The sequence below is a fragment of the Aquarana catesbeiana genome, linkage group LG13, assembly GCF_042186555.1.
Source record: "Aquarana catesbeiana isolate 2022-GZ linkage group LG13, ASM4218655v1, whole genome shotgun sequence".
Lineage (NCBI taxonomy): Eukaryota > Metazoa > Chordata > Amphibia > Anura > Ranidae > Aquarana > Aquarana catesbeiana.
In genome coordinates, this window is record NC_133336.1 from 97,903,128 (window position 1) to 97,928,604 (window position 25,477).

At 44.1% G+C, this 25,477-nt stretch overlaps 1 protein-coding gene across 1 annotated transcript; it reads right to left on the minus strand.

Annotated features, from left to right (window-relative positions):
• ERH (ERH mRNA splicing and mitosis factor) lies at nt 1-25,477 on the minus strand. Its single transcript, XM_073610231.1, has 4 exons — nt 25,356-25,477; nt 14,425-14,512; nt 2,111-2,231; nt 1-444 (listed from the first exon to the last, which is right to left on the minus strand). Exons 1-4 carry the CDS (start codon nt 25,356-25,358, stop codon nt 342-344), a joined length of 315 nt encoding a protein of 104 aa, XP_073466332.1. The 5' UTR covers nt 25,359-25,477; the 3' UTR covers nt 1-341.

Consider the following 25,477-nt stretch of genomic DNA (forward strand, 5'->3'; position numbering starts at 1 on the left):
TTTTAACTATCAACTTAGGATTTTATTAATGGTTTCTAAAATAACCGATGTAGGGCATAACTTAACTTGCCAGAACAAGGGGGTGATAAGATCACTGAGCAGTCTAGCTCTACACCGCCAATGCTGCTAAACTGAACAGTGACTGGTAGGGGGGATTGTACAACCAGACAAACTGGTTGGCTCAAACAAGGTTGAATAAAAAAGGAAACGCATTCAACATATGACAAAATTTGATCTAAAACTCTGTCCCCTAAAGCATAAAGAAAACACAAAACCACTATATTACAAAACAAAACACCCTCTGGTGCCCGCTGTACACGTCAGCTCGCCTCACTGCCTCCCTATTTTCCGGCTTGCTGAGCCTGTCGACGGAGCAGAACATAGATCTTCTCTTTGATCCAGTCTTTATTGTAGGGCTGGTATGTCTGAGTGTCTGCACGGTACCTGCAAGAGAACAGAAAATTGGGGAACATATTTAATTTATTATTGCTGCTAGCACTGCAAAGGCTTGGAGCTTGAGGCATGAGCTATCAGAAACATGATAAGTCTGTAAAAATTCAGATATTAGTCAAAGGGAACAAGGATAATAATTTGTCAGATGCTCACTTGTTATGCAAGTGGCATTTTTAACTGAAGACTACTACAGCTACAAAAATGCCAGTGAAGGGATGAAGCCATTATTTTATACCATGCTGCTGTGTTCATGCTACTGAAAGACCGCATCAATTATGATACGTTTTATTTTATTTTGCCCAGTTAACTTGAACATTAAACAAAATACAGAGATACAACTTTTGGGGTCTTCTTTATCCATGTTGCTTTAAAACTGTACAAGTAGTTGCAAAACAACCATCTTAAAAAAAAGTATACAATAAAAAGAATTATTCAGTTCCTGATGGGACAATGTATATGTACTAATCTGTACATTCTCATAGGTGCCCTGCAAGACTTGCTGTGCTGTCAGACGGGGTGCACAGCCACCCTACTTCAAAACTAGCAAGATGACCGTTTTGATAACAAGTGCTTGAGGCAAGAGGAATGGAGAAGGTGGTGAGGCAGGCCAGCCTGCAATTTGTGCCACGAGGAAAGGAATAATATAAAATAACTCTTCTTTTAAGAATTACAGGTTATCAGTTTAGAGTCAGCATGAATGGCCCTGGGTTTATAGCATTTACTCAGTTTCCCCTATGTGACAGCATTTCTCTGTGACAGGTTCTCTTTATTGAGACATCTGGGGTCTTTTAGACCATTGAGGTCTTCCCTGCCACCCGCTGAAGTAGCTTCTCTTCTGGCCACAGCAACCTCCTGGGATAACATCACACTACTCCCTAGTACTGGTAGCTGCTGACTTCATTTTTGTAAAAGACAAGTGAAGTTTTTCTTTAAAGTGATTGTAAAGTCTTGTTTTTCCCATAAAAACAAACATGTTATACTTTCCTACTCTGTTGCAGTGGATTTGCACAGAGCAGCCCAGATCCTTCTCTTATCGGGTCCCTCTTCTGTGATCCTGACCCCTCCCTCCTGTTCAGTGCCCCCATAGCAAGCAGCTTGCTATGGGGGCACCCGAGCCGAGTCACAGCTTCCTGTGTCTATTCAGACACGGAGCCCGACCCCTCTCCCCCTGATTGGCTAGCTGACTGATTGAAAGCAGTGGCACCACTTTGTCTCAGCCAATCAGGTGGGAGAATCTTGGATGGCTGAGACACTCGTGGATATTGCTGGACAGAGAAGGACCTCAGGTAAGTGTTAGGGGGGGCTGCTGCACACAGAAGGCTTTTTATCCTAATGCATTAAGATAAAAAAACCTTCTGCCTTTACAACCATTTTAAGTAAAAAAAAAAAAAGAAATCCTTCCAAACATTACACTACCAATAGGTGTGGAAATCAAGCTATATTTTAACAAAGGTACAATTGTGTAATCTATAGAAAATCTAGTATAGTATTTAGCATATGTTGGACACAATGTGATTCATTTTATATTACTACACACCTGGTAACCTATTTGCATCCTTGTAACATTCATTTTTACCTACTTAAATCTTTCTGTAATCATTTACATACATACCACAAGATTCTCCACAAAAAAAAAAAAAAAATCAAAAATACTTACACCAAACAGCTAAGATCTGCTAAGTCATCAATAAAATCAAACAACTGACTGATGTCATATGTTATGGACGGACTGTTCGGATTCATTCTCTTTAAGTGTTCTTCATACATTTTACAAACCCCTAAAAAAAAAAAAAAAAAAAAAAAAAAGAGAACACACGACATGAGATCAGCACACGTTTGTATTTCACACTTATCTATGCACAAAGTGTAGAGAAAAAAAAAAAAGCAGAACATTTACTTTCAGTGGCGTTGCATTGTATTTTAAGATTAAACAGACAAGCTTCAGCAAATGTCACCATATTTTTAAAGGGTTTACCATTACCAAAAAACTGCCTATACAGATAAAAGGTGTCTTTAGATAACCACAAACAGTGCTGCTCCGATTAAAAGTTTAATGCCCATGCCATTTATATACCACCTGAAGCCTCACTGGAATACTCCTAGGACATTGCCAAGTGAGGCCTAGTGATTACTGCTCGACCTACTCTATCACAGGAGTGAGCTCTCAAATGTTGAACTCAGAGCTACTGCATCAGGGAAAGAAAAAGGGGGTCTGATTTAGAGAAAAGGCTCACTCTTGTGATGGAGGTGGTGAACCGTAATGGTTACGCTTCACTTAGCAATGTCCTGGGAACACTCAGTTTTCGGAAGGTATGCAAACGGCCTATACCTATAGCAGGGGCATTATTCAACTTTCGTCAGAGTTGCATAGTTTGTTTTTATCTACAAACACGCCTTACCTGCATAGGCAATTTTTTTGTAAGGATGAATTAGCCCTTTAAAGAGCCACTAAAGTCAAACACACAAGCAGGTCCCAGAAAAGTAAAATAAAAAATTAAAAACAAAGAGAAGACGCCACTATCAGAGTATATATTTGATCTGCTGGCGGAGGTCCAGGAAGGATGGATAGAGTTGTTGTGTCACCCCTGTGGTCGGACACTGGTCATCACAAGGAGACACTCCACCTGCTCACCTGAGTGCATTCCTTTTTAAACTTGTTTTTTAACAACAAATATATACTCTCAGATGGCGGCGCCTTCTTTTTGTTTTTAATTTACAGTTTACAGAGACACCCAATATCCTCATTCAAGAAGAGCTGCAGCCATTTTTCTTAGAGAGTTTTTTTTTTTAATACAGTTTACTCTCCTTCATTCTCATTGATCCCACACACTAAGGCATACGAGTTTTAAACCCACTCTTTAGCTGCACTTAAGGTTTTATTCATCTTCCCAGAAAAGTAACAAGCTGTGTCCAGTAACACACTGGGCCACTGCTGGTCATGACCTTGTAGACATAACTTCACAAGGGACTTTCAGCATCAGAGCCGACCCACGCAGGCATCACATAACTACCCAAGATGGATAGATCAAGGTTGGTTATAGGGATTTCAGTTAATTCCAAGATGGTTACACAGCATCTTTCAGCAGTTTACCATAGAAAAGCAAGGAACTCTACATGGTGAGCTGAATATACAGCGCAAGCGTGAACAATGTGATGTTCCCTGTTGTACACCGCACTGCAGTTTAAACCCAGCCACAGCAACAAGGCATTTGCGAGCACGGGAGCGTAATTGAAAGATTCCATTGCGATGGTACAATAAAACTGACTGCGCTTTGCTGGCCTTATTTCTCAGCAAAGAGACACTTCATACCTCCATAACAAGAACATATAAGAGACCATAAAAAGGGGGGGGGGGCGCTACATCAATTTCTGGCTGCAGTTCGCACCGATCACTAGAAATTGAGGCTTACAACTTCCAGTCCAATATGTGAACCAGTCTGTGTCAAATTGAACAAATGCTCCCCCAGGACAAAGGCTCCCATGATACCTTTCTGATCACATGGTCGGCCTGAGTGTACTATAAGAGTACTGCAAGTATGACATTTATATGATGTAATCAAGTATGTACTGAAATCCAGGCTCGGACACCTATCCCAGAATTGCAGCCAATTGCTCTGTGTGTGGCTACGTGCGATCAGTAGCGGCCACTGTCAGACCATTAGATTAACCGCTTGGCAACCAGTCGCCACAGTTGTACTGTGGCAGAATAGCATGGACAGGTGAATCGCCATTATGTTACACCGCTCCTTCTGGTGGCCACTAGGGGCGTGCCCGCAGCTCGCTCCCGGCGGTTTCGATCATGTAAACACAGAGATCCCGGTTCTCTGAGGGGAGAAGTGACAGATCGTTTGTTCATACAATGTATGAACAGCGATCTGTCATCTCCCCTATATACACTTATTGCGATTTTTATTACCAAAAATATGAAGAATACATATGGGCCTAAACTGAGAAATTTTTTTTTTTTTTTATAAAGCAAATTTTTTTATAGCAAAAGGTACAAAATATTGTGTTTTTTTCAAAATTGTCGCTCTTTTTGTTTATCGCACAAAAAATAAAAACTGCCGAGATGATCAAATACCACCAAAAGAAAGCTCTACTTGTGGGGAAAAAAAATTTTGTTTGGGTACAACGTCGCACTACAGCGCAATTGTTAATTAAAGCGACGCCGTGCCAAATTGCAAAAATGCTCTGGTCAGGAAGGGGGTAAAAATCTTCCGGGGCTAAAGCGGTTAAATAGCATAACCTGGTCATTCTTGACGCAGAAACCTGGAAACTGCAACAAACAGGCCATATGAAAGGGGCCCAAGCGTTTTGCTGTCCTGTGGTTATTAAAGAGGAACTACAGTCTAAATACATCATTTGTAATAAAAACATATTTGCCATTCTGAAGCTTTCCTCCAACCACTTTGAATATTATTTTATATAGACTGTGATTCTGTACTTGCCAAATATGCTGCAGAAGTCTCCCTGCAGAGTCTGGCTGCAACCATTTTAACTGTGGGCAGCTGAAGCTGCTGCCTGTTCACTTCCTGGATTTACACAGAGGCACACCACCAACTCTGCAGCTCTCACTGGCCTTCCTATGACTCATCCCCCCTCCCTTCCTGGCAGACTCTTAGGGGAGAGGGAAAGTAGGGGAGAGGGAAAAGTGCATGTTATAAGCCTAGGCTTTTTACCAGACAAGAAAAAGTGGGCTGTATAAGGTTCTTACTGGCAAGAGAAAAAATGTTTTATTATCCAAAGTTAAAACAACAAGGGCAGAAGATTTAATAGATGGAAAGTTGAAAAAAATGACTGCAGGTCCGCTTTAAGTCATACGGAACATAATCCTAGGAGTTTATTAACCTCTTTGCGCCTGCACTATAGCCGAAAGACAGCTACAGCGCCGGCTTAAATTGCTGGCAGGGCAAACAGCTGACCGCCTCATCAGTGCCACCTAACAGTGCCCAAAAGTACTGCTAAGCAGTGCCACCTATCAAGGCCGCCATTATCCAACGCTATGCAAACAGCGGAGGGAGGACGTACTTGTCAGATTCTGCCTTGCTGTTGCGGGGTGGGTTTTGCTTGTATTGAACTGCGTGTTTTCTGTCTGTTGCACGACGGGTTCAGTGTGTTAAACAGCGGGTTTTGCCTGTGTCTAAGGGCGGGTTGAAACATACACAAAACCCGCCCTTCAACACACCCACAACCCGCCCCGCAATAGCAAAGCAAAATCTGACAATTACATTCTTCCTTGGCGCTGAAGTGGACTGAAGTTCCGCTTTAAAAACATATCAATGTTTCTGCAATGTTTTTTACATTCTGACAATTCGCTCATGCACAATGTATGCTACATTAGAGGCATACCTCTAGTGATAAAAAAAAAAAGTCAGTTGTCTGTATGCTGATGCTTAAGCCCTCATATGGCTGGTGTCATAGCTGGTCACATGTGTAACATCAAGCTCACTGTATATCTAAATAAAGGCTAACATAGTACAGTCTTTGGAGGATAGGAAGGGACTTTAAAGGTTAGGAACATTAAAAGGGACAATTTTTACTTTGTTTCATCACCTGCTACAAGAATTGGAAAAAAATGAAAGGCTGGATAGCCGCACTCCAAATATTCACCTTTATTGATAAGTAAAATCAAGGCATCAAAAGGTAGGTACAGACTAACTGCACTGCTGCTGACATGTTTCCCACCAGGCACGGTGCTTAGTCATAGCTAGACCCCAGCTATGACTAAGCACCGTGCCTGGTGGGAAACATGTCAGCAGCAGTGCAGTTAGTCTGTACCTACCTTTGATGCCTTGATTTTACTTTTCAATAAAGGTGGATATTTGGAGTGCGGCCATCCAGCCTTTCATTTTTTTCCCATCATCTCTGTTGCAAACAAAGCCAGCACCCGGTTTAACCGTGGAGACAGCTGACCTCAGGAGAGGTAATCATTCTGGAGCAGTGAACACCTACACTGCTACAAGAATTGCTTTGCCAAAAACTAACTTAGGTGTTTTAACTTCAGGATGTTCTAACTTCAGGGTTTTTCCACCATTTAGATATAACAATGTTCTGCAAGCACCATTATTTGTGGAGATAGGGATGTGTGTTAGCCAATAAATTAAAACATTCTGGTATGCAGGCTGCTTACAAGGAGGCAGTTAACACAAAACTGCAGACTTCTATTAACCCTTCCACTGCAAGGAAGAAGTGCAAACTTTTATACACAGTGAGAGCAATGTACCATGAGTGGAGCAGACAGGAGCAGCTGTGCATGGAAACCAATCAGCTTCTAGCTTTCATTTTCAAAGCTTAAACTGGTCAAGCTCAAGTTAGAAGCTGATTGGTTACGGAGTACAGCTGCTCCAGGGTCTGTCCGCTCCAATTTTAGTAAATTCTCCCAAATGTGTTTACATTTATTAAGCCAACTGTTGGCTTTCAGGTGGAAGTAATTCAGGCAACTGCAAAGACCCTGAAAGTAAGCCCCATCCCACATTATGTCTCCGCTGTCCCACCTGTTCGTCCTGGGACTGGCATGGTAGATGTTGCCAGATAAAGCGGAGGGAGATCAGAAAACATTCATTTGCAAATCTTCCCTCCTGTGAATAAATCTGGAAGGGACGTGTATTATGTCACTTTTGGGTTCAGATCTGTCATTCCCCAGCTGATCAAGTATGATTCCAGTGAAGCCTCTTCAATATCAGTGAGCTCTTATCACTTCATTGAGAACTGCAGGATTTGGCAAGCCATTTTTCTATGTCCTTTACTATGCTGAACAGAATCATGAATAATACATAAAGTTTCTGCAGACAGGTGTAAGCTCACTATAATGTATAACACAGGATATTAGGTAGAACTGCAGAGGCTGCTATTTGCCTGGTACACTGGTAGATAACCCATCTGTCAAGAAGTACCAGTAATGAAACCCAATCTATCCGATTTCAGACAGGTGGTGGTATTCATGATTAGAGTAGTGGCACTAAACTCACATTTTTATAACATAAAAAATGCCATATGCTTATAAGTAGAATATATATTCTACTTGTATGAATGTATATCCCTTTGTTTCATCTCTCAATTAAAAGATGTTTTTTTTCGCTGTCAGACTTTCTCTTCTACAGTTCTCCATGTCCCCCTTGTGGATATTAATGTAGCCTCTCCTGCTTGCCTCCAAGATGGACTACACATCTACATGCAGAAACATTAAGCTCTATGAGAATTGCAGTACACAGAGAGTGGCGTATGTGACCAGAAAGAACAGCGATGCTCGCTAGCTGTAAGGTGCATCAGTGGAAAATAGGGAGCGGACACAGGACAAAAAAAACAAAAAACGCATCAGTAAGACTTTTTAAAATAGAAAAAAAATAAAATAAATTGTGTAAGTAAAACTTTTTGGTGTCACTTTAATTTTAAACATATACGGTAACCAACAGTACATATAATTTGTTTTAACATTTTTTTTTAACCACTTGCCACTCCAGCGCAGTAGATCTACTGTGGGGGTCAGCAACCTGTAGATCGTAATCAACCAGTAGATCGCAGACAGGCGATTGGTAGATCTCGGTCTGGGCTTGCTGACCTGCCATTCCAGAGCATCAGAGTGCAATACAGAGGGGACTACTTGAAAAGTTGGAGCTGTAGTAGGGAGCAAAAGCCACATAAGTTGATGCCTCCTCTGTAGTGCTGGCTCCTGTCCCCTGAGGAGTGATAGCAACTGCACTCCACCTCTTATCCCGGCTTCCCGGCTAGCGGTCTCCAGAGTGGTGCCAGCAGCAGAAAAGAAATCTTCAGATCAGTGTGAAGTAATACACTGGGCATAATAGTATAGGGTAGGGCTGAAACGATTAATCGATATTATCGATAATAATCGATAATGAAAATCGTTGTCAACGATTTTCATTATCGATTAGTTGGTCCGCACCTTCCTTCTGTCTGTCCGTCTTAAATCCTCCCTCCCTGTGTCCTCGGCGCCGCCATTTGTGACCAGGCACGTCTGCGCCGCCGCACGTCCACGGCGCGCCTCTCCTCCTCCTTGCTGACGTCACCCCCCCCCTGATCTTCTCAGCCCCGCCCACTGCCTCGAGGGAACAGAGAAAAAATCCTCCCTCCTGTGTCCTCGGCGCCGCCGTTTGTGACCAGGCACGTCCGCGGCGCACCTCTCCCCCTCCTCCTCTTTGCAGACGTCATCCCCACTGATCTCAGCCCTGCCCGCTGCCTCGAGGGAACAGAGAGGCGAGGGCAAGAAGCGAGGAGAGCCGAGCTGCACATTCATAGTGAAAGGTAGCAGCTAATAACACAGTAAAAACAGCACATTTTTATGACCAGGCACCATCCTAACAGTATTACTGGGGAGGGAGGGGGGGGGGAATGCCCCATCATTGGTGTTCCTGGGAGGGAGGGGAATAGACATAGTGCCCCATTGGTGTTCCTGGGAAGGGGGGGAATAGTGCCCCATTGGTTTTCCTGGGAGGGGGGGGAATAGTGCCCCATTGGTGTTCCTGGGGGGGGGGAATAGTGCCCCATTGGTGTTCCTGGGAGGGGGGGGGGAATAGTGCCCCATTGGTGTTCCTGGGAGGGGGGGGGGTGCCTGGAGTAGTAGTTCCCCATCATTGGTTTTCCTGGGTGGGAGGAGAATAGACATAGTGCCCCATTGGTGTTCCTGGGAGGGGGGGGGTAGTGCCCCATTGGTGTTCCTGGGAGGGGTGGGGGGATAGTGCCCCATCATTGGTGTTCCTGGGAGGAATAGTGCCCCGTCATTGGTGACCCCGGGAGGAATAGCGCCCCGTCATTGGTGACCCCGGGAGGAATAGCGCCCCGTCATTGGTGTCCCCGGGAGGAATAGCGCCCCGTCATTGGTGACCCCGGGAGGAATAGCGCCCCGTCATTGGTGACCCCGGGAGGAATAGCGCCCCGTCATTGGTGACCCCGGGAGGAATAGCGCCCCGTCATTGGTGACCCCGGGAGGAATAGCGCCCCGTCATTGGTGACCCCGGGAGGAATAGCGCCCCGTCATTGGTGACCCCGGGAGGAATAGCGCCCCGTCATTGGTGTCCCCGGGAGGAATAGCGCCCCGTCATTGGTGACCCCGGGAGGAATAGCACCCCGTCATTGGTGACCCCGGGAGGAATAGCGCCCCGTCATTGGTGTCCCCGGGAGGAATAGCGCCCCGTCATTGGTGTCCCCGGGAGGAATAGCGCCCCGTCATTGGTGTCCCCGGGAGGAATAGAAAAAAATGGCACATTACGATTTTTTTTATGATTTTATCCGATTAATCGATTAATCGAAAAAATAATCGGCCGATTAATCGATTATGAAAATAATCGTTAGTTGCAGCCCTAGTATAGGGCTGCTTTCACACTGATGCATACACACTGCGCTGCAGGTAAACAGCATCAGTGTGAAAGCAGCCTTATAAGGGGCTCAGAACAGTAAGGGTTCATTTACATTTGCAGTTTTGGGGGGTGGGAAACTCGTAATTAAGACGTGTTTTTATTACCCTCGCCCCAACCGCACCCATTAAGCTGCAGTTGCCAAGGTTGTACACATTGCAGCAGTTCTACATCCTGTCATGGTTGGTGGTTATAGCACCTGCACAGCATGACCCATTTAAGAAAATGAGGGCTCCCCCCCCCCCAACTTTACCTGTGAACGAGCCATAAGGGCGCTGCTGCCAAATGCAACTAAGGGCTCATTCACAAGTGCAGGAGGCACTGCTGCTTCTATGTAAAGTGATCTGAGTGTGTTTGACAGGTGGTAAGGAGATATACTGCCTCCTCACCACCTGATTTAAACCTATGATTGCCATGCAATCCACGCAATTGTGACACGGTAGTACAGCAATTAGAGGTTTAAAACAGGTGCAAGGAGGAAACGCTGAGCGACTGTGCCTGGTGATCTTTGATTTCTCCAATATTGTTCAGATAGATCTCCACCACTTTAAGATTGCCTACCCCTGATCTACTCTAATAGAGCGGCACTTGCAGGCTCAATCACCCATATATATGTGACTGGCTTCTGCTGGGTCTAGGGGCAGGCACCCCCTGCCGAACTGTGCTGTGATGGTCTACAGCTTAAGTTTGTCAGCAGGTCCAAGACAAAGATTTTCTGCCAAGACCTGCTGATTGGCTGTAACCAATCACAGAACGACCGTTTATCCTGTTTGTAAACCTTTTCGGTTCAGGAAGAGAAGAAAGACACTGAGTAAAAGCAGCAAACTTTACACCCACACACCTTAGTTAGGCACAATTAACCCTTTGATCACCTGTCACCCAGACATTAGTACATTGCAAGTGTACAGAATTTATTACAAATCACGGTATTAGTTTCAATATCGACAACAGAGAGCATGAGTTGCACTAGATACCTGTAAAATTAGTGCCCAAAATGACCCAAAAAGGTACATTAGAGAAGAGGCCTAGAGGATTCTGAGCATGACAGATGAGAGTGAAGGGGAACACTCACTGACCCAAACCACCACAGAACACGAACATGTAGAAAGCAGCAGCACCCTGACAGGTAGCTCAGACGATGAAGAAGAGTCCTCTGTTAAGATCAGGTGTACCCGACCGCTGGTAGCTAAAGTGCTAGGAACACATGACTTGTCTCATATGCAGCAGGGTCCAAATACAAGTGCTGCACTACCTTGTGGTGGACTGGCAAGCACCAGCAGCCTTGTACATCCTGACCTTAAACACACCAGCACTGCAGTATCTCATGGTGACGTGGCGAGTCCCAGCAGTGCACTACAAGCTGGTGATGTGGCTAGTACTAAGCCACCAAGAAATTGTGCGCAGGCCCATAGATCCCATAGTGTCCTTCCAGAGGTGCTTGCAAATCCTAATTGGCTGCCCACAGATTCAGCAGAACCTGTATACTTTCCCCATTCCCTGCCAAACCTGGAATTCCAAGTGGAAACAGGAAACCTAAAAACACTCATTGATATTTTTTAGCTGTTTTTCACAGAAGAACTGTACAATTTGATTGTGGAATGTGGCACAAACTAATCTTTATGCCAGCCAGTAAATTGGCGCTAACCAAAATTCATACCTTGCCACGCCATTGGAGTGGAACCGGTCACGGTTTCCGAATTTAAAGCTTTTTCGGGCCTAACCCTTACAATAGACATTATAAAAAGGAATTGCAGTCAAATAAAGCCACAGACCCGATTCATCATATGCCCGTGTTCTCTGCTGCAATGGCCAGGATTAGATACGAGACAATAATGCAGTTTATGCATTTCAGTGATAATACACAGTTGTCCGTGGGGTGACCCAGACTATGATCGGCTCCACAAAATTCAGCACCTCATAAACAACCTCTCTAAGGCTCCCATCAGCTTGCTGAGAGGCTGAGTGGGGTGTCAGTCCAGGCACTTGGCAAATCCAGACTCCGTGGACGGGATGACATGGTGCCTGGACTGACATTGGTGATGTCAGCAGAGAGGGGACTTCAGCCCGCTCTCTGCTGAAAATGGGTAACAGGAGTGCAAAACGAATCGCACTCCTATGAGCCATAGGAGAAGTACAGCCAAACAAGCTTTGGCTATACATCTACTTTAAGCTCTGTGAAAGGGAAAAAGACAAGGAAGAAGGACTGCCAGAATGCCCAGACTACATGGGGAGCAGTAGAAAGATAGAATGGGACTTGGTGTCACCCTTGTTCCAGAAGGGGTATCATTTGTACGTGGACAACTTCTATCCATCCAAACGTGCCACTTTAGACACTTATTTAATCTTAGAATTGGCTGCTGTGGCACCGTGACCTAAGCGCTGGGGCTTCTCCAAACAGCTCGTTAACATCCAGCTTAGAAAGGGGGAGAAAACCTGCTTGTAGAATGATGAAATACTTGCCATGAAGTGGAAGGACAAAACGGGATGTTTTTGTCCTGTCTTCGACATCTGATGTCACTGAAAAGCTTCTCTGTGTTCACGAAAATAAATCTTTTTATGGGGAGACTTCAATGACCAACTGATGAAGCCATATTTAGTTTCCCGGTTAGACAAAAAAAAAAAAAAAAAAAAAAAAAAAGAAGAAGGTGTCTATATATAGATTTATTTCAGTTGGCTATATATAAAGCTTTTGTAATTTACAAAGCCACAGGAAGTAGTGGATCCTTCCTAAAATTTCAGAAAACGACCCTCATAGCCTTTCTTGCATCCAGAAGGTGATGTGGCCCACACCCAAAATCCAGATGCAGTTAGCAAGCTGCATGAGAGACATTTTCCATATGTCCCTCCTGGTACCCCAACCCAAAGGACACCGCAAAAAAAAGATGAGCATGGAATGAGATGTGACACCCGATATTTTTGTCCCTCCTGTCCTGGCCAACATAGTCTCTGTATCAAGGACTACTTCTGTCGCTACCACACACACTAGTGTAGTATTAGTCTTGGGGTACAGCACTGTACAGTCTAGGGCACACTATTCTGCACAAGGGTCTCAAAAGTTGAATAGTAAGGAAACTATCACATTTTGAGACCCTAAAAGCAAAGGCTGGAAATGTTATTGTCCTAAAAAAAAAAAAAAAAAAAGTTTTATTGAGTTAATGTTATATTGTTACTGTGTTTTATGGTTTGCTTTGCAGGAATGCCAATCAGCTGCAGCACTGATCTGTTTATTCTGAGAGCAGCAGGGTGCTGCTCTCAGAATACATATGTCAGTGTCTGCAGTGCTGCAGGAGGACATTTCTCACTGGCAGTTAAAAAAACAAACAAAAATGTGTATGCCCAAGTACAAGGGGTCTGGGGTGGTCAGATCACTCCTATGCGTCGGCATATCATTTTTTTTCACTTTTTTCTGGCAAAGATTTCTTCATCCACATTGATGTGAAATGGAGGAATCAATTACATATATCCCCAACATTAAAAAAGTGGGTGGGTGTATGTCATAAGTTTCTATTGTTAGGCATAAAATGCCAGAACAGTTCAAACACCCCCCAAATAACCCCTTTTTGGAAAGACGACACTCCAAGGTATTTGCTGAGGCAAATTGGGTCCATGGAATGTTCTAATTTTTTGCAACAAAGCAATTCTTTATAAGCAGTTACAGCAATCTTTTTTTTCCTTAAGGGATAAAAGGTTTTACATAAAAAAAAAGCCAATTATTGTAAGCACCCGTCAGTGTTAAATGATTTGTCTAATCTCTGTAACTGATACATTCTGCTGAAAAGCTTATTTTTTTGAAAAGCGACAAATTGACTAGATGGATCACAGATGGAAAAAAAAAAAAGAAATATATTGCAGCCACCACATCCAAGAATTATTAAGTTGCAAGATAATAAAGGTTTGCTTTGGGGTTTAATATCACTTTAAACTAGGTTATGCCAACATTTTTAAATTCCTGTGTGTCTGTTTTACCATGTACTTGTAATGAAAGTATATTGTTCTCTTTGCAGTGCTTCATTTGTATGAAATACGTGGCGACCCTGTCAGTCTCCCTGCTTTTCTATTTCAAACTGACCACACTAGACATAGAAGCACATGCATCCCAATGCAGCCAGTCTTTGTATTCTACTTGGGAGCACAGTATGCCTGCAATCCAATGGTCAGACTTGTGGCGACACCTTCCTAAACAGCTCTTTGTTGCAAAGATCAGTGTACTGCTGTTTCTCTGCTTCCTGCTAACATGTAACATATTTATTTTTTTGCCTTGTATTTCTATTTTAAACAAAATGGGTGGTTTTACAAGGTAAAAGTTTACAAATATTTTAGGAACACCCATGTGAACAAGGCCTAATGAGGTAAAGCTCAGTGTGTCCCTGTCAGTTGGTACAGGATCCCTGTGAAATTGTTCAGACTAGCTTGCTGTCTGCTCCAAACGTCCAAAAGGTAAGAAATATTTAAAATTCTTAGGTTTGCTGTGTAAGCGGTAAATCAAACATAGTGGGGTTTTCCCAAATTTGACTGCAAATTTTGAAATATATTTTAAGGTCAGCTTAACTTAATGTGCATCAACTGCACTATTGCATATCACTTATGAGACTTTACTCCATACCTTCCATGCATTCATTGACAGATTCATAGTCTGCATATGTTCTTCCTTCAGGCCTCTTTGTCGGCTGAACAAGCAAGATTGTGTGAGACTGCAAAACAAACAAAAAAAAAAAAAATAATGAGAGACAGAAGTACAACAAAGTGTAATGTCACAAGGCTGCTCACACAGTTTAATCCTCCTAGTCCCTATAAAAAAAAAAGTGGAACTAAAGTCTGGTATACTAATCTCCCCTCCAGCAATACGAAGTCTGCGCTCCCTCGCTGGCACCACTTTTTTACATTTTGACTGGACAACCCAAGAGTACGTAACTCCCATGTGGACAGGAGTGAATGCATCCCAGCACAACAGTATATCAAGAACATACACCAAGCAGGCAGGTAAGAAGCTTTTACTATAGAAGAGGAGAGGTGTGCGTGCCACTGGAGGATAAACCGGAAGCTGAGACCCGGAAGTGACGTGACCGGGGGCGCCTCGACGTACGTTTCGTATTGCTATGTCATCATGAAGCGTTCCGGTCTCTAGGCAAAAGACTCTCAATAGCCTGAACTGTATCACGATAGGCAGAGAGGTCAATACTCCACCCACCCTAATTTTACAGGCAGACTCCAGCTTATTATGCATCTAGCAGGGCATTTATCAATAAAACAATATACAAAAGAATACAAGTTAACCACTTCAGCCCCGAGCCTCTTTTTTACACTTGTTTACAAGTTAAAATCATTTTTTTTTTTTGGCTAGAAAATTACTTAGAACCCCCAAACATTATATATTTCTTTCTAACACCCTAGAGAATAAAATGGCGGTCATTGCAATACTTTGTCACGCTGTATTTGCGCAGTGGTCTTACAAGTGCGATTTTTTTGGAAAAAATACATTTTTGGAATTAAAAAATAAAACAGTAAAGTTAGCCCAATATTTTTTTTTATATTGTGAAAGATAATGTTACGCCGAGTAAACTGATACCCAACATGTCACGCTTCAAAATTGCACCTGCTCGTTGAATGGCGACAAACTTTTACCCTTAAAAATCTCCATAGGCGATGTTTAAACATTTCTACATGTTACCAGTTGAGTTACAGAGGAAATCTAGAGCTAGAATTATTGCTCTCGCTTTAACGATTGCGGCGATACCTCACGTGTGGTTTGAAAACCATTTTCATATGCTGGCGCTACTTGCATATGCATTCGCTTCTGCGCGCAAGCTTGTCGGGACAGGGTGCTTTCAAAACTTTTTTTTTTTCTTATTTTACTTTATTTTGACAGTTTAAAAAAAAAAAAAAAAAATAGAGTTAGGTACCTGGTAACTCTTTTTCTAAGAAGTCTTCCAGGGCAGCATCTGAGAGATAGGCTCCTCCTCCCTGAAACAGGAAACACATTAGTCCACCATTATAAATTTTAGTCTTACCTGCGTGCCTCAGTTGTATTAAAGCACCGAAGGAAATCTCAGTAAATCTTAAAAGCTCCCCCGTTGTACCTGGTATTTGTCTTTTCAAGGGTGGGAACTAGTGCTGCCCTGGAAGACTTCTTAGAAAAAGAGTTACCAGGTACCTAACTATTTTCTCGAATCGTCTTCCAGGGCAGCATCTGAGAGGATGTATCAAGCAATACTTACTAGGGTGGGGATAGAAGCTGGAGCACCTTGCGACCAAGTGCCTGGTCTTGGTCAGACAGCTGGTCTATGCGGTAGTGCCTTGCGAAGGTACTGAAGCTCGACCATGTCGCTGCCCTGCAGATCTGCTCCGGAGTTGCCCCTGCTTTCTCTGCGACCGAGGTAGCCCAGGCTCTGGTTGTGTGTGCTCTGAGTGAGGCTTTGTGCCTCATAGGTGGTCTGTATGGCCATTCTTATCCATCTGCTGATGGTATTCTTGGAAGCCTGTTTCCCTTTGTTGACTCCTGCATAAAAGGACAAAAAAACGGAGATCGTTCTTCGCCAATCCTTCGTTCTTTCGAAGTATGTTTCCTACATCGCGTTTGTTGTGAGTGTGTCTCTTTTCGCTAGCCATAGTTTTTGGAAGCAAAAGTATGATAATATTTTGGGTTCTATGGAATGTTGAGGGGACCTTGGGCAGAAAGGCCGGGTCTGGAGAGAGAATTATTTTGTCTAAATGTATTAGGCAGTATGGTTCCATTATAGACAGTGCTTGGATTTCGCTCACTCTTCTGGCTGATACTAGGGCCACAAAAAGTACAGTCTTTAAGGTGAGGTTTTTGTCTGAGCTATCTTCCATCGGTACAAATGGAGGGGAAAGAAATCCTCTAAGTACTGTGGGCATGTCCCAAGTTGGAGTTCTATTCATTTTGGCTGGTCTAGCTCTTTTGAGTGACATCAGGAATCGCTTTATCAGCAGGTCCTCTGCTAGTCTTGTGTCTATGAACGAGGAGAGAGTGCTGCAACATGTACCTTCAGCGTACTTGGGGAAATACTTTTGTCTGCTCCATCTTGTAGAAAATCCAGGATTGTTGGGATTATTCCTCTTTTGGAATATGGTTTGTTTCTGTTCCAGGAGACAAACTTTTTTCCCTCACTTCCTCGTAGATCGCCCTAGTTCAGGGCTTCCTGCTGTTTAGGATGGTATCGATCCCATTGTCTGACAATCCTTTGTTCTGAAGTCTCACCCCTTCAGTACCCAGGCCGAAAGCTTCAGGCTTCTGTGGTTCGGGTGGTTGACTGGGCCCTGCGATAGGAGATCTGGCTGGTCCGTCAGTGTCAGCTGAGGCTGGATGCTGAGGTTTTTCAAGTGGCTGAACCATGCCCTTTGTGGCCAGTGCGGTGCTATTAGTATCACCATTGATCTCTCTCTGCCTTTATTTTTTGAATGACCCTTGGTATTATGGCAGTTGGAGGGAATGCATAGCATAGTTGCCATACCCAGCTCTGGTTGAAGGCGTCTACGCCGATGTTGCCATCTATGGGGTCCAGAGAGAAGAATGTTGGTGATTTTGCAATCGCTTTGGAGGCGTATAGATCTACCTCGGGTACTCCCCACTTTTGACTGACTTGTGCGAAGGTCGCTTGGTTCAGAGACCACTCCGTCTGTTTTATGGTCTTCCGGCTCAGGAAGTTTGCCAGCGTATTGTCTTTTCCTTTCAGATAGATACCCGATATTGACTTTGAGTCTGCCCATAGTAGGATTTTCTCCGTCAGTTTCATCAAGCTTTGGGACTTGTCCCACCTTGCCTGTTTAGGTATACCACAGTCGTGACGTTGTCCGATTGTAACTTTACGTTTCTCCCCTGTATTGCTGGTTTGAACGCTTTTAATGCTTCTCCCACGGCTTTTAGCTCTCTCATGCTTGAGGAGGCTTGGGACCATTTGGAGGTCAATTTTCCCTGTGAGCAGAGGCCCTCCAAGTGTGCCCCCCAGCTTAGGGCACTGGCATCGGTGGTGATCCCGATTGCCTTGGATTGGGCTCATTTGCGTCCTTCGATGTATCGAAGTAGATTGAGCCACCATTGTAGTGTTAGTTTGACTGTGGTTGGAACAGGAAAGGACCTGTCTAGGGATGAGTGGCTGCCATCCCACTGGGACAGAATGTAGTTCTGTAGAGGTCTCATGTGAATCTGTGCCCAGGTGATAGCTGGAATAGAAGACGTCATCAGTCCTAGTACAGTAATACCTTGTCTGAATGTTATGGCGTTGGTCCTTATTAGGAAGGTTACTGCCTGTGTGATTTTTTCGTTCCTTTCTTCCATTAGGAAGGTTTTCGTTAGTCTGGAGTCCAGTGTATATAGCCCAAATATACCACTCACTGGCTTGGGGTCATCTGTGATTTTTCTGCATTTATTATCCATCCCCGGTTTTGCAGATAGGCCATACTTGTGCACAGGTTGCTTTCTAGGGCCTCTGCTGAGTCCGCAAAGAACAGTAAATCGTCTAAATATGGTATTATGCCAATACCTAGTTGTCTTAGATCTTTTAACGCTTCTGCCATTATCTTTGTGAAGATTTTTGGTGCAGAGGAGATGCCGAAAAGGAGAGCTGTGTACTGAGGGTGCGGCGTAGATGCTGGCCCTTGTACTGCAAACCTCAGGAATTTTTGGATGACCCTCCTTTATGGGGACATGTAGGTAGGCATCCTATAGGTCTATTGTCGCCATAAATGTCTCCCGTGGAAGGATGTCATGTCTTTGGAGTGTGGGAGGAAACCGGAGTACCTGGAGGAAACCCACGCAGGCACAGGGAGAACATACAAACTCCAGGCAGGTAGTGTCGTGGTTGGGATATGAACCAGTGACCCTTTTTACTGCTAGGTGAGAGTGCTACCCACTACACCACTGTGCTGCCCTCCCTAGGTGTGTCACTCTCCAGAAGTTCTTGAAGCTGGGTTAGCCAGATTGATAAAGTCCGGGCTGTGCAGGTGGAAGCTATTGCCGGATTTCCATGGGGTCACTTAAGGTACCGGCGTCGTCAAAGGCCAAGTCAGATTTATTTGTGACTTTTGCCAGAGAACCATCCACTTTGGGGCATTTAGCCCAGGTTTTGGTGTCCGTCTCTGCAAACGGGTCTGGGTTTGACTGTGGCTGGCATGAAGAGAGTTTCTTCTCTGGGTCTTCGCACTCTTTTTTTAAAGATATCTTTATGAGTTTGGTGTACAGGGAATGTACTAGGCTTTCTGGGTTGTAGCTCTTTATACATCTTGTCATGTATTGTAAGTTCTGCGGATTTATGTTCTTTAATACCTAGCGTGTCCGCTATGGCTTTTAGAAGGCTATTCGTATCTCCTGATAGAAATAATGTTGCCCTCTGAAACCGCATCTTCCTCGTCGGAGTCAGATCAAAGTTCATTCTCCATTTCGGATTCATCCGAATCCTCTTGTTCTGTCTGTTCCCTGAAGGAACGCATATCTGGTGGTAGACAGGGTATTGGTCTGACTGACGCTTGATGGCGCTTCTAACTTTTTAATAGCTGAGCGTAGAGGCGCCATGGTGCTCTGTATTTCTTTCTTGAAAGAGCTGAGCAGATCTTTCAGATACCCTTGCGATTCTTTGGCCACCATTTTGTCTATACATTTTTGATATAGGGGTTTTTTTTTTTTTAATTCTGGGGAAAACTGGTGGCTGCACAAAGCACATGTTTTGTTGCTTTCCACTTCCCTTTCCTCAGGGGTCTTTGCCTGAAATCAAGCACAGAAAAGGTCCCCATGAGGTAGGCGGGTAAAGGCTGCCTGTAAGTAGGCAGTTTTACAGTAAGGTTAAGACAGAGGTGACTCTTGAGTATTCTGGCTTACCTTGGAGCTGCCCTGGCTTGCAGGATCTGCAGGGCAGGGTGGAGAAGCATCAGACATGGTCAGCCACCAGGATCCTCTGCTTAGAGGGGCCTTTTTAACTGCTTCCTGCTTAAGCTCCGGCCCCGCCCCCAGCTGACCCCATACAGGTTGGTGGATATGCACATGCCGCTGCAATTGGTATCCTCCCTTCTGGGCCCAATAGGGAGGGGGACTCTGCTGCAGTATGCATGTATATTGATATATTTGCCATTATTAAAAATCTTTTTTCTTTTTTTTTTTTTATTCCCGCCCCCGGAAGTGATGTAACCTTAGCCCATTCTGTATCCCTGGAAGCAGGCTCCAGGAAAATGGCCGCTAACCCGGAATTGTCTCTGGCGTCATCTTGGTACACCCCACCAAGCCTCCATGAGGAGAGGCTTGTTTTGCGGTGTGTAGAGGACGCCAATCGCGGCAAAAAAACGGCAATCAAGTGGGCGGCGGGTGTGGACATCACGGGGGTAGGAGAGGAACAAAAAATAAGCCGTGAGGCACCTACCGGTCCGGCGCGGCAGCAATCAGGGGGTAAGGCATCCATGCACCCACACCACTGTACGCTCTTCATGTCTGGGAGTATGTTGCCATAGTTTGCACATGGAGTTCCCTGGTGAAAAAACTGCAGCAGGTCCCTTGAGCAGCGGCATGGGGGAAATGTCAGTGCATTATTGCAGCTTGGGGGGATGATTGCAGACCCCTCTGTAGGGGTGAAATCTCAGGCAGAGCAATACTGCTCAAATATGCTGCCCCTGCTCGCCCTCCCAAGGCCCGCTGGGCTGGATGGGATGCTGGCAGGGAGTCTCCTGCAACTAGCACATTGACTGAAGTAAAATAACAAACGTTTCTTTTGCAGCTCCTGTGGGTCCGGAGGAAACACAAACAACTGAGGCACGCAGGTAAGACTTTGAAATTTATAATGGTGGACTAATGTGTTTCCTGTTTCAGGGAGGAGGAGCCCATCTCTCAGATGCTGCCCTGGAAGACGATTCGAGAAAAAAAATTGGGTCACTTTTATACCTATTACAAGGAATGTAAACATCCCTTTTAATAGAAAAAAAAGCATGACAGGTCCTCTTAAATATGAGATCTGGGGTCAAAAAGAGCAGTGATCAGTGATGTGTCACACATTCAGAAATGTCAATGGATGCACAAATAGGATCAGTAGTCAGCGGATCTCACCATCTCCTCCGCAGACTCATCCCATTCGTGCCAGAAGAGGACAAAGCAGCAGTAGTTGGAACAATCATCAATTCCAGACTCGACTACGCAAACTCCCTCTACATAGGACTACCCCAATATCAGCTTGCGCGCTTACAACGCATCCAAAACACAGCGGCAAGACTGTTAACAGGAAAAAAACCCTGGGAATCCATCTCCCCTTCCCTGAGGAGCCTACATTGGCTAACCGTAAAGAATGGGATCACTTTCAAGACCCTCTGCCTCACTCACAAATGTATACACGGAAACGCTCCTCAATACCTATGTGAGAAAATAAAACGCTACACACCCAATCGCAGTCTTCGATCTTCTAACCATAACCTCCTCCTTATTCCAAAAACCCGCTACAAAACAAAGGGAGAACGAAGATTCGCAGTCCAAGGACCACGGCTATGGAACACTCTACCTACTCACATTCGCATGGAAGAAAACCATCAGGCCTTCAGAAAGAAACTCAAGACCTACCTCTTCTAAGAAGCTTGACAACACAGGACGGATCCAGCGCCTTGAGGCGATTCGGTTCGCAACTGCAGCGCTATACAAATCATTCATTCATTCACAGCCCCTCCCCCCAGTTAGAACACATCCCTAGGAGACACTTAACCCCTTCACTGCCAGTGTCATTTTTACAGTAATCAGTGCTATTTAATCACACTTATCCCTGTAAAAATGACAATGGTCCCAAAAATGTGTCAAAATTGTCCGAGGTGTCCGCCATAATGTTGCAGTCACGATAAAAATCACAGATCGCCATTACTAGTAAAAAAAAAAAAAAAAAAAAAAAAAATTAATAAAAATGCCATAAAACTATCCCCTATTTTGTAGACGCTATAACTTTTGCGCAAACCAAACACTTATTGGGATTTTTTTTACCAAAAATATGTAGAAGAATACGTATAGGCCTAAACTGAGGGAAAAAATGTTTAATATATTTTTTGGGGATATTTATTATAGCAAAAGGTAAAAAATAATGCGTTTTTGTCAAAATGGACGCTCTTTTTTTGTTTATAGTGCAAAAAAAAAAAAAAAAAAAAAAAAAAAAAAGCAGAGGTGATCAAATACCCCCAAAAGAAAGCTATATTTATGGGAAAAAAAGGACTTCAATTTTGTTTGGGAGCCGCGTCACACAATTGTCAGTTATAGCGACGCAGTGCCAACTCACAAAAAGTGCTCTGGTCTTTTGCCAGCCAAATGGTCCGGGGGTTAGGTGGTTAATTAACCACTTGCTGACCAGTCAGGCGACTTAAGTCACTGGACTTCAAGTGGTTATACCAGGACGATGCCTAGTGCTGCAGGCATCATGCCGGTACCGGGTTTTTTTTTTTAAACCACTAGCTGACCAGGTTGGTTTGGCAAATCGCAGTGGCTGCATGTCGCTCCTTTAAGACGTTTTTTTTTTTTTTTAATTGGGATATTTATTATAGCAAAAACTACAAAATATTGTGCTTTTTGCAAAATTGTCGCAAAAAATAAAAACCACAGAGGTGATCAAATACCAACAAAAGAAAGCTCTATTTTTGGGGGAAAAAGGACAAAGTTTGGGTATAATGTTGCACGACCGCGCAATTGTCAGTTAAAGCGACCCAGTACCCATTGCAAAAAATGGCCTGGTCAGGAAGAGGGCAAATCCTTCTGGGGCTGAAGTGGTTAAACCCGTTGGTCGACTCTCTTGTAAAAGTAATCCTAGCAGCTAACTAGCCCGGAGGCTTTACCAGTATCTCCTGTCCCACCGGAAATCACAATTGACCAGCCGACGCTTGAGCCAGCTGATAACAGAGCCTACCAAAGACCGGATCGGTTTAGTTGGGCTCTGTGATATAGTAACCAGGATGTACACGGCACCATTTTTAAATCTTAGTGTGATCAAATGCTTTTAAGGGCAGAGGAGGGATTTGGGGTCTTACTGCCCTGCTCCATAGAGAGTACCTGTAACATGCATATTGCTATCACAGGGGAGGTTTACATTTCTTGTAAAAGCAATAAAAAGGGATAAAAAATAATAAACAAAAAAAAATTAAAGCGACAGTGTAAAAATAAACTAATCAATTTAAACAAATTTTTAAAGTGTCCCTGTGCTCGTGCGCAAAGGCAAATGCACGTGTCAGTTTTGCAAACAGCGATCATCCCACACGTGAGGTATCACCGCAAACGTCAGATCATGGGCAGTAATTCTTGCACCAGACCTCTTGTGTAGATCTAAAAAGGTAACCTGTAAAGGCTTTTCAAGTGTCGTCTATAAATAGTAAATTTTACGCCGTTTGTCGCCATTGCATGGGTGTGCACAATTTTAGACGTGACACGTTTGGTATTTATTTACTCGCCATAAAAGCATCGCTGAGGTCTTAAAAAAAATAAAATAAAATTTGGTTAACGCTTTTTTTTTTTTTTTTTTGCAATAAGATTCAAAAAATGTAATTCCACCCCACCCCCCCGAAAAATTTAAAAAACCGTTGCGCAAATACCAAAAAAAAAAAGTTGGGGGGGGGGGTGTTTCTAAGAATTTTCTTTAGCAAAAAATACTGATTGTTACATGGAAACAAAAAGTGCCAGAAAAGGTCTGGTCTTAAAGCGGTAGTAAACCCTGCCAATTTTTCTTTTTTAAACCCTGCAAAGTAAAGGCATAATATACTAGCACATTATGAAATACCCTAAAACGAAGCCCTGCAGCGCCACGCTGCCAGCTCTGCCAGACGCTTCCATCTTCACCCAGTCTTCCTTCTGGTTCTGCGTCCTCTAGCTATCTGATTGGCCGTGCTGCGAGGACGTCACTCCCGCGCATGCGCACAGGAGTCACGGACAGCAGCACAGAGGTCTGAAGGGACGGCATGGGTATATTGTCCCTTCAGAGCCCATGCACCGATGATATCACTAGCTGCATAAAGTGTGAATATCTCCTAAACCGTGCAGGTTTAGGAGATATTCATAGTACCTAGAGGTAAGCCTTATTATAGGCTCACCTGTAGGTACAAGTTTACAGAAAGGGTTTATTTTCACTCTAAAGTTGTTAAATATATCATTGAAAGCTATTTGTTAAAGTAATTCCAAACCTTTTTTTTTTTTTTTTTCTCAATAAACATGTTATACTTACCTGGTCCGTGGAGCCCTGATCCTCCCCTTCTAAGGTCCCCCACTGGTGCTCCTGGCTCCTCCTCTTGAGTGCCCCACAGGAAGCAGCTTCCCATGGGGGCATTCGTGTGTCTGCGTCCTTAGACACAATTTTTTGTTGCCATGGCGACCTGGCGTTTGTCAAACTGTGCTTTATACAGGAGCATTGCCAGTCTAGGGGGGAGGGTTGTGTTAGATGTACTAGGTTTAGATACACCAACAAATTGATGCCAAATTCCAGCGAACACTCTAAAAGCAATTACAGCAAACAATGTTTTTCCTTTTGTGATAAACATTTTGTATTGATAAAAGTAAATTATTGTAAGCACCTCGTCAATGTTGGTCTCAACCCTCTAACTACTACATCGGCAGAAGAGTTTGTTCATTTGAAAAAACAGACCTACTGATAGTATTGTTTTATTTTTAGGCTTATTTATTATTTTCACCAGGTAAAATAATAAATAAAAAAAGCCTAAAAATAAAACAAATTGCAGCATGGTAACTAAGAATTGGAAAGCTGCAATATATACAATTCTGGGGCTACTACTGCTTTAAAGTGACCTACAGGACTACAGGATGAAAACGGTAAATAGCAGTACTGTACCTGAAAAAAAAAAAAAAAAAAAAGGAGGCCCCATACTTAACATTTTGGGGCCCGTGTCGTGAAACGCCATCACACTGCCGCTTCCCACAAGTACTTTGCTGTCCTAATGGGTCAAATACCTTTTCCCTCATTGTGCACAATGGTTCCTCCGGCCTCTCCTATGCCCTGTGACGGTGTATGAGGCTACGGGAGGAACCATTGTGTATGGGAGGGGGAGCAGGGACCAACACACCTGAAACTATTGAACACTTGCAGCAGTTGGGCAGAAGCTTCACAATGGCGTTTTAGAGAAGGAGCAGCAGGGAGGAGAGAAGTATATCATCTCTCCTCTCTGTAGGTATTCGTGGATTTGACTCTGTAAGGCCACTTTAATGTTATCTTCCATCTGATGATAATGGGGGAGGGGGAGTCCATGAGGTCTGTAGTGAGGAGAGATGATGGAGGAGCAAATATATATATACACGGGAGAGACAAGGCCGGCTTACATCATGATCTCATACCGTGCTATGGACGGGACCTGACTGTGCGAGGAGAAAACGATCGTACTAAGACGGAGCCCCGGCCAGACGGAGCCCCGGCCATGTGTACAGCCCTCACCCCCATGCTACGGACCGCCCGGCTCTCTCACACGATGCGGCATTGCTGGAGAGCGCGCTCACAGCCAGGACACACACCCCGTACTCCCCTCCTGCACATGGGAGCGCCATAACACACCGTAATCTACTTCCCATCCCCTACTCACCATCTTCCACTTCGTCACTGAATTCCAATTAACCGTACACTCTACCGGAAGCTCTCATTACAACTTCCGTCGGAAGTGAGGTCACGCGCGCTTCCACTTTTGAGTGTGGCGGAAGTACGTAC

What these genes read in the sequence shown, in the direction of transcription:
- ERH (XM_073610231.1), bottom strand. An exon ending in TGTCAATGAATGCATGGAAG is followed by an intron (nt 2,232 to 14,424) that starts GTATGGAGTAAA and finishes TTTTTTTTTTAG; the next exon opens with GGGTTTGTAAAATGTATGAA. An exon ending in GCAGATCTTAGCTGTTTGGT is followed by an intron (nt 445 to 2,110) that starts GTAAGTATTTTT and finishes GTTCTCTTGCAG; the next exon opens with GTACCGTGCAGACACTCAGA.